The sequence below is a fragment of the Oncorhynchus mykiss genome, chromosome 22 (assembly GCF_013265735.2).
Source record: "Oncorhynchus mykiss isolate Arlee chromosome 22, USDA_OmykA_1.1, whole genome shotgun sequence".
NCBI classification, from domain to species: Eukaryota; Metazoa; Chordata; class Actinopteri; order Salmoniformes; family Salmonidae; genus Oncorhynchus; species Oncorhynchus mykiss.
Window position 1 is genome coordinate 2002280 of NC_048586.1, and position 10221 is coordinate 2012500.

General features: G+C 40.6%; 1 protein-coding gene across 3 annotated transcripts in view; it reads right to left on the bottom strand.

The window, feature by feature from the left end:
• Window positions 1-5674: 5674 nt before the first annotated feature.
• Window positions 5675-10221, bottom strand: part of gpr18 (G protein-coupled receptor 18) — a 5109-nt gene continuing 562 nt past the window's right edge. The window contains exons 2-3 of one of the 3 annotated variants that reach the window (XM_021578624.2): window positions 9581-9685; window positions 5675-8622 (exon numbers count right to left, since the gene is read on the bottom strand). In XM_021578624.2, the coding sequence (XP_021434299.1) occupies window positions 7544-8590 (1047 nt within the window). In that variant the 5' untranslated portion in view covers window positions 8591-8622; window positions 9581-9685 and the 3' untranslated portion in view covers window positions 5675-7543. The remainder of the gene's footprint in view (window positions 8623-9580; window positions 9686-10221) is intronic. The other 2 variants (XM_021578623.2, XM_021578622.2) reach the window with 2 other exon arrangements.

Here is a 10221-nt window from a genome sequence, read left to right on the forward strand (position 1 = left end):
CAAAAGCACTTGTTGTGAAGATTCGGAATTACTGAGAGGGAAGCTTCCGGATAATTCATCACAGGAGTCTCGACAGAAAGCGTCATTGTTTTAAATGTAATTTTGCTGTTTGGTGAGGCGAGGGGTTGGGGAGTTTCTCTTTGATGTGGAAAATGTAGGACAGACAGACGACCCTCTGGTACTTCACCTTCACCTTTGACCTCTAGTCAAGCTTTAATACCTTTACTACTTCATCAGTGGTAGTCCAAACCAAATAATTTATAAAGCACTTCTGCCGTATTTGATCTCTAAGAAGATACTGATCTATGACCTGGGTTCAAAAAGTATTTATTTTCTTGAAATACTTTGAGTGTTTGATTGAGCCTGTCTGGAGTGCCAGATGGTTGGGGTTTGCACTTCAGGACTATCCCAGTTAGCAAAACTGTTTGAAAAGTCGTAATTTCAGTCAGTTTTGCAGTTTAAATGACATATTTTCAACCAGTTTTGCAGTTTAAATGACATATTTTCAACCAGTTTTGCAGTTTAAATGACATATTTTCAACCAGTTTTGCTCACTGGGATTCCATTGGTTCCATTTCCCCCCCCACTTTATTTATTCAGGTAAGTCAATTAAGAACAAATTCTTATTTACAATGACGGACATGTCATTGCGCCAGGCACGTTCAATCAACCACAGATGATGGTCTACATTTTACAATTGCAGCACAACCCGGGCACTAAAAATCTGTAACATTTTAATTTGACAGGATGCGACTGTCATTCAAAAACTAATTTGGAACACTACAGCTTGCATGTAACACTTATTTTGCACTGTTTACATAATATCTACATAACTAATCTCCACCTTCTCCTGGACATTGTTATATGGGAAGTTTGGAGACATCACACACAGTATGTAACTAATATAACTGTTTAGCCCAAACTGTGCCTGTTTTCTAAGAGTAAAATTGTACGTTTTTAACCTCTTCAGTGAGTCATCCTAAAGGATGCTTCCCAGATCTCACAATGCCTGGATAGGTGTTTAACATAGCAGCCAACCACATCATATGATCAAGCGATCTGATGCCCAACTGCATATAGTTGACCTAAAACACCACCAAAGGCTGTATTAGTGTGGCCTATAAACATATCATAGTGTGGTGAACTACAGTACCCAAAATTCGCTGTGTAATATAAAATTAAAGTGGCAATGCTGTGTGTAACTTTTTTGGCAACTCAACTAAATTGACATAGAAATGTGAGTTATTGATCTGTCATTCTCATTGAAAGTGTTTCTATGCTTCCCGTTCCTACATTTTGTTTTTGCGTCTTTTGCTTTCGGTTTTGAAGACCAGCTTCTAACAGCTGAAAATACAATACTTTTGGCTATTGAAAAGATATTTCACAGTGGTTTAGATGGTGCAATTATTCTCTATACTATACATTGCCTGAAACTAGGCGGACTATTACTATTTTAGCAACTGGGAAATGGCGGAGCGATTTCTAAGTATTGCACCTTTTAAGACAGATTCAGCGATAAGTAGCGGAGTGACTTCCTACACAAAGAGTATGAAGCAAGAGGCTATTAGCATTGATTGTCACGTAGCTATCATGTTGAATGACAGAACAAACTCCAGTTCTAATGAGATGATGCTTCACAGTATCCGTGACTGGGGATTAAAACAGCCCCTTGCTAAATCAAATGAGGTCTGTGGATATTCAGGTCTGCCATGTCATTTAGAGGCTGAAAGAGACCTGTGTGTACTCATATAGGCTACTACAGGGCCCAGGATAATCACCAGGATGAATGATATTCTGTCATACAGTGACTAACATTACATTCATGACATGAGCTGTTAACACTCAAGTTACTGACTTAGGTCGTTTCAACCATAGACCCTGCAACGGCTACCTGTAAGCCATTGGCCACTGACTCTCAGGGTCAATACGTGACTTGAATATTATCAATTAAAAAGCAAGTACATTTCTAATTTGGTTAAACTATCCCTTTAAAGGACATTCAACAACATGGACATTTGAATGTTTACTGCAACATTGCTATGGGTCTAGGAGTTGGGCATAGTATAATAAACCCACATGGAAAAGCCATTCCATCTACCCTTAATGTGCTGCAGTATACAGTATAATAGAAATGTGAAATAGAAACAAATGTGATTTATTTTCTTATCTGCATCATATACAGCATGTATCTTTGTTCATGTCATCTCTGAATGTTTTGTACAATGTCCCCCTACACTATTCTTCTGTTTCATTATTTTCATCACTGTAGGCTACCCTGTATTTTGTAATGGTCTATCTTTGGTTCTATTTCCCAGTGAGCCAAATTTGGCATGGGATGTCATAATGATGTAATTTTATGGTTTAAATTGTTTTTTTTTTCTGGTTGAAATAACCAACTTACTGTACAACCAATGTATTTTCCTTGCTACATTAAGATAGATGCCTGGTAAAGTAATATATTGATTAACTTCCACTATTCCGTATCTCAAGTTAATTTAAAACATTTGTCTGGTCATTGAAGAAAAACGTGTCCAGTCATGTGGAGATGCAACAAAGAATCTGCTTGAAACTAGATTTTGCAATCGGTATAAAATCTGACCATGACATCATATTTTCAACCAAAATGTTGCGTAAAACTTCCCGACATGCTTGGACTTCTCCACACAAATTAATTGAGCTGTAGCCAGATCAATGTTTGGACATATTGTACTACACGTGTGTTGAAATAATGGCCTTTTTGGTATGAGATATTAACCATTGTAGATTAAAAAAGAATGAACAAGTTAGATAATTTCAGTCTTTGAACAGGATTGCCATCTCTTTCTATTGAAATTACTTACATTTTCCTTGTGCTGGACATGTGGCTCTATTGTCATTTTCTGTGGTACATTTACACTGCCACTATCTGGAAATGCTATGAAACAGCAGCTCAAAAGAAGAGAATACTTGTAATTTCCTGTATTATAGCGCCCCCCCATTTTGTTTAGCATTTTTAAATGGTTACTTTGAGGAGATTAAGATAATGTTTTGTCATGACAGAAGAATCTATGAACAATGTACTGTAGCTATGATACAACACCACAACCGAAGGCCTAAGAACAAAGACCCTCTAACCTTTTACTGACTTCCACCACTGTTTCCTGTTCGAGATGACAGACGATTTATGCTGACTTTCCTGTTAAGCCTTTATGAAGCTATACTATGCGACCAATGGTATGTGGACACCTGCTCGTAGAACATCTCATTCCAAAATCATGGGCATTCTTATTATATGATATAACAGCCCCCACTCTTCTGAGAGGGCTTTCCACTAGTTGGTACTTCGCTTCCATTCAGCCACAAGAGTGAGGTCGGGCACTAATGTTGGGCGATTAGGCCTGGCTCTCAGTCGGCGTTCCAATTCATCCCAATAGTGTTTGATGGGGTTGACGTCAGGACTCTGTGCAGGCCAGTAAAATTATTTCACACCAACCTCGACAAACTATTTCTGTATGGACCTCGCTTTATTCACGGGGGTGCTGAAACAGGAAAGGGCCTTCCCCAAACTGTTGCCACTAAGTTGGAAGCACAGAATCGTCTACAATGTCATTGTATGCTGTAGCTTTAAAATGTCCCTTCTCTGGAACTAAGGAGGCCTAGCCCGAACCATGAAAACACCGCCAGACCATTATTCCTCCTCCACCAAACTTTACAGTTGGCACAACGCATTTGGGCAGGTAGCGTTCACCTGGCATCCGCCAAACTCAGATTTGTCCATCGGACTGCGTGATGGTAAAGCGTGATCCATCACTCCAGAGAACGCATTTCCACTGCTCCAGTCCAATGGCGGTGCGATTAACACAACTCCAGCCGACACTTGGCATTGCAGATGGTGATTTTAGGCTTGTGTGCGGCTGCTCGGCCAAGAAAACCAATTTCATTAAGCTCCTGAAGAACAGTTATTGTGCTGAAGTTGCTTGCAGAGGCAGTTTGGAACTTGTTAGTGAGTGTTGCAACTGAGGACAGATGATTTTTATATGCTACGCCCTTCAGCACTCGGTGGTCCTCTTCTGTGAGCTTGTGTGGCCTACCACTTTGCAGCTCAGCCGTTGTTGCTCCTAAACATTTCCAATTCAAAATAACAGCACTTACAGTTGACCGGGGCAGCTCTAGCAAGGCAGAAATGTTACGAACTGACTTGTTGGAAATGTGGCATCCTATGACCGTGCCACGTTGAAAGTCACTAAGCTCTTCATTAAGGCCATTCTACTGCCAATGTTTGTCTATGGAGATTGCATGGTTGTGTGCTTGATTTTATAGACCTGTCAGCAACGGGTGTGGCTGAAATAGCCGAATCCATTAATTTGAAGGGGTGTCCACATACGTTTGTATATATAGTGTATAATACACACACTCTTACTGTCCTTTTCCAGTGATCAAATTCAGTAGTTCCGCACATGTTAGATTTGAAATGGAGATGGTTAGGATAACCAGATTGACACCTCCCTGTCTCAGGTGATGTGTACCAAGGCTATTATAGTTTTGTGTTACTGAATTTGATTTTTTAAGATTGAAGATTTTTATTTGAAATTCAGTTTAGTTTGTTCGTTTTCAGATATGATTTACAAGTTCTTATTTAGTTTCAGTTTTTGTTTTGGTATTGGGGACAGAAAGTTGCCTTTGTGTGGTAGGCTAGGTGACATTAGTGTTTTTTGGGATGTAACTTCTTGCCACTGTGGAGCACTAAAGCATAAGGTGATGATGGGTCAGATCACAGGTTAGGTTGAAAGCTAGACTCAGCCAGATGACGTAGATGCAGGAAGTAAACACTAGTAGTGGGTCAATTTCTGCAACAACCAGGAGCGTTGAAGCACGAGGCTAAACTTCTCAACTGTTTTGGTCCCATAGCTATCACATTGTAGCAGCGTGAAGTGCACCCGTGTACACTCATAGATACTGTGTGACTGTCTGAGGACAAAGTATCAAGCTCATCTTAATGGGCGCATTCCTCTGCTCAGATGTTCCTGATGTGTGCCAGATCTTACAATGCCCGGATAGTCATTTTACATATCAGCTAACCACATCATGGTGGTGCGTCAACCAATGGTTGTGTGCCATGTCATCAACTGTGCAGTAAGGTACCATGTGATGTGGTTTGCTGATAATTAAAACACCTATCCAGGTGTTGTAAGATCTGGAAAGCATAAGCAACATCTGAGTAGAGTAACACTACCGACATGTTATTGCAACCATTGGATGACTTATGCAACGCAGGGAAATGCGACCAATATCTGTGGTGCTACTCATGGCAACGTCATCTCGCTGAGTATACCTTTAAATACAAGTCAATGTCAATGTGACCAGCCAGATTCAGAAGCTTGAAAACCACATATGAAATAAAAGTTTGAAAACCCTATTAGATTTTTTCCCAAAATGTAGAAAAACATATATACTGTACATAAACGGATCATAATTCCCAGTATAGTTTTACTTTTTCAAAGGGGTTTGTTAATTATTTTATTTCACTTTATTACATATTTTTTTCATGATTAGTTTGTATTTTAGTTTCAGTTTTAGTTTACTCTAATAACCTTGAAGTGTACATTTGCTGTATAGTAGTCTCAGGGTAATTCAATTAGTCTTGACTATTCCGAGATGTTTATGGTAAAACAATGCTCCCGTACAGTGAGTGTGGATTCAAATCTGTTTTTTTTAATGAGTTGAACATGAAGCCCACAGCGAACACACAGACAAGGATGTAATGAAATGTTATAAGTAAATCTATGGCCTACTTCTTAGAAGAAAGCACAAAACATGCATGATTCTTGTGTTTCTCACATACACTGTATATGTGACAACATGTAAGTAAAACAATTATGGTTCTTATATTATGCCTTTGTATTAATGTGGACTATTTCTTAGAAGACATGTTTCAGGTGTACCCATATACGAATCATTATATTATTCATATAGATCCTTACCATATGGGTCAATTTAGTTAGGTTTGACACACCATGCCAAGTGAAGTCATTTGGATGCTATCACTTTCCATTTTTGGAAGAGTAGCCCTTGGCAGGTGAGTTTATGTATCTGGCCTGTACCCAGTCTTTCGCCATGACCCTTAACCCCAATTCCAACCCATCATTTCAAATGTAAATGGTGACTAAGTTACTGAATCACCAGTCTGAACACACCTGAACACAACTGTATACTTTACTCAGTGTTAGAACACTCTGCCAGCAGTGGAGGCTCCTCAGAGGAGGAAGGGAAGGACCATCCTCCTCAACAAATTTCATGAAAATAAAAATAAATGAAACATTAAAAAGTTATCCTTTTTAGATAAAACTATACAAAATATATTCACGTCACCAAATAATTTATGAAAACACTGTTAGCGGTTATGATATGACATTTTGGCTCGGGAAGGTTTTTTCGCCTGGTCACAGACAGCTGATGCAAAGGTCTACAGTAGTCTCAACAGCACTCTCTGGAGTAGCACCATGTAGCCAGAGGACAGCTAGTTTCCGTCCTCCTCTGGGTACATTGACTTCAATACAAAGCCTAGGAGGCGCATGGTTCTCACCCCCTTCCATAGACCTACACAGTAATTATGAACTTCCGGAGGACTGTCTCCAACCTATCAGAGCTCTTGCAGCATGAACTGACATGTTGTTCACCTAATCAAAGAATCAGTGAATGAATCTAGTACTAAAAGCATTAGCTACAACTAGCTAGCACTGCAGTGCATACTATGTGGTGAGTAGTTAACTCAAAGAGAAAGAAAGACAACAGTTTAACAATTTTGAACACATTAATTTCTTTAAAAATAATGGAGAAGCAAGTTTGCTGACTTTACACCATACTGCATGATTGTAGAGGGTTTACTAACATGTTAGTTGTAGTAGCTATGTTGACTATGACGTTAGCTAATATGGTGACAACGATGTAGCTGTGTGTAGCGGTTATGATATGACATTTTGGCTTGGGAAGGTTTTTTCGCCTGGTCACAGACAGATGATGTGTTGTGTTGTGCTTATGCTGTTTGTATGTGGCTGCTGTGAAGTGAACTGTGTTTGCGTGTGATCAGGGGTATATTCCTTCTGCCAATTCTGTTGAAAAACATTTCTTAAACAGAAGCAAACGGAACGAAATGGGGAAAAACATACCTGCAAGGACTAATGATTACACCATAGATCAGCTAGATGTGGGCAAGAGTGTGCAAGACGGTATTGAATGTGTCACTGTCTGCCACCTTGATAACTAAAATCTTTCCCTCGACCTGTGGTTGTAAACTTTCATTCATGGGCTAGGCTGTACCAACCTCCTGATAGGGAAATGTGAGTATCATGTAGTAGCCGAAACCTATCGATGTTACATTGAGCTGGGTGTATGGAATATGAATGACAATCATCCAATATGCGGTAATAGAAATAAGGCCATGCTCATAAAAAAATGTATTGTCCTCCCTCATAATAAATGTCACCGACCACCACTGTCTGCCAGGTATGCATCTGTTAAGTCCCTGGGTCACCTTCTTTTGCACAGTTGAGTTTGGTTTCCGCCTTTAGATCATGGCGCTGGTCAAGTTACTGAGCGACCTCACACTCCCTGTGTGTGTGCGTCTGCTCTTCCTCCGTACGCTACGCAGGTAGTTCCTGTACAGAATCACACTGATCACTCTATCTTGGAACTGCTTGGAGACAATGTAGTAAAGAATAATGTCCAGAACTGTACTCAGGTTCATCAGGAATGTTGTAAAGGCCCCCCACGTGCTGTAGTTCGAACCATCACCACCATCCAGCAACAGAACCACCAAACAAACGTGGAAGGGCACGAAACACACCAGCACCTGGACGATGAGCGTGATGATGATCCTGATGGACTTCTGCTTGACCTTGGGCTTGAGCTTGGAAGTCCGTCCGTGGACGAGATTATCCACGATGACCACATAGCAACCAATCATGATACAGGTCGGCACCAGGAAGAAGAAGGCCAGGCGTGTGAAGTGGACGGGGTTGTCCGTTCGCAGGTGGATGATGTCACGCATCTTGATGCAGGTGGTGAAGTTGGAGGAGCGATCTGGGTCGTGGTCTGGGAAGAGCAAGGGGACAGTGCTACCCAGGGTCATGATCCACACCCCGATGCATGCTACCAGGGCTTTGGGGATGTTCTTGAGCTCCTTGCTGTGTTTGGGCTGGATGATGGCCACGTAGCGGTCAGTGCTGATCAGGGCGAAGAGCCACAGGGCCATGCAGGGGTAGAAGACAGTCAGAGCCGCGCTGACCCGACAGAAGATGTCTCCAAACGGCCAGTAGTCCTGGCCATAGTAAACCATCCGGAAGGGGAGAAGGATGATAAAGACGAGATCCACTATGGCCACGTTGATCATGTAGACCGAGACGGAGTTCCTCCTCTTGGTGGTCAAGGCAAATACCCATAATGCGGTGACGTTGACCACTATGCCAATGGTGAAGATGACACAGTAGAAGACCAGGCCTGCGATGCGGTATTCTGTAGGGACCTGTTCCACTGAGCGGGCTGAGCTGTACTCCATGGTTATATTAGATGTGTTCAGGTCCACTACTGTAGATAAGTTCTGATCCACTCCCATGATGCTTCTAACTACCCTGTGAAATGGTACTGCTGAAAAAGAGCACATGACAAGTAAATAGATGAACATTAACACATACAGATTTTGTAGTTTTATTTAAGAACTAGGACGCCAATAGAAGACAGGAAAGGTTGGGATTCAGAAGGAGAGTGGGTCGGATTCGAACCCTTGGTAACTCTGGTATGCATGTGCCATGCTCAGTGGCACAAACCACTAGACCAAATAAGTCACATGATAAAATAAATGTGGCAATAATCGTATGATATGTCTGCTGACTTATACTGTCTGCAGAAAAATAACACATGAAATATCATGAAATTGGTTTCTTTGGGAAAGTATCTTATAAGGATGTATTTAATGTGATTAGCTTTTCATTAATATTTATCGTTTTAATATGGTCAAACCATTCCTTAATTTTTCTTCTTCAAAAGAGCATTGAATATGCCTGGTCAAACCATAGTGTTAAAGAAGGTGAGCTGGTTGTCGTCAGGGCCAGAGTACTGCATTTGGGGCCTCGGGGTACCAGTTGAAACCAGTTGAAATCGTCAACCCTGTTACAGGCAACTCTGTCACTTTTATAGTCACTTTTCTTAATTTAACCTCTTGAGATGGGAACATCTTTTGTTATGAAGTTGAACATGTGCTCTTTATGGCAAAATGTTAAAATTTGTTGAAATAAATAGTTTTTTTTATTTTCAAAATTGCACTACCATAAAAGCTGTGCACCTGCAGTATCAACAGTAGATGAAGAGGAAGGTGACAATTTTACTGTACAATTGTCTTACTGTAATCATGTGTATGTCTTACAGTTACAGATACAGAGCATAGAGACAGACATCCATGTGACATTGAGCCCTGTTTCCCTTTTAACAAGCTTACGAGATAAAGGTTTTGAAGGGTTTTGGGTCTTGAATCAGAGCAGAAAAGGAGAAGAGAGTACAAGAGATAAAGAAGTGAAAGTACAGTAGTTGATGGGAGTCTTTTGGTTACCTTGACTGGAAAACCCTTCGTGACCATTTACTGTAAATGGGTTAGGAACCCTCTCTCACTTAAAGAGATTATCCAGGACTTTCATATATTTTTTAGCCAGTAGTTCTGAAAGGAGATGCATGTATAAACTACACATAGAAACATCCAGCCCAAAGCGGAATCTTTTAGAAAATACTTAGGCCTAGATTCAATCAGATCAAGCGTTAACCGGCAATAGTAGACACCCGCATAGCAGATGTTTTGGCATGTCGGTGGTGGAACTGCATTGAAGCCGTCAATTTGGTGAGTAGCTGCTCTTGCGCGTTGTTACGAAGTCACACCGGACCCACTTTCTTTAGAAGTTCAGAGCAAGAACGTGTAGGCTATATAGAAATAATTAGACCCACATTGAAAAATCATTCAACAAAATAATGAGGATTTCTATCATCCCAATCAAGGTGTAGATTACATCTCACATTCCATTGTTCAAACTTGTAAACATAGGATTTCTGTTAATGTGACTCCGCTTTAGGTAAACTGCATGGAGCCACTTGTGGATTTGACAGCTCTAACACAGTTCTGCTAAAACAACTACTATGCAGATGTTGGCTAAAGTGAATCTGATTTGAATAGAGCCCTAATTATTTGCCAAATTCCAGAGC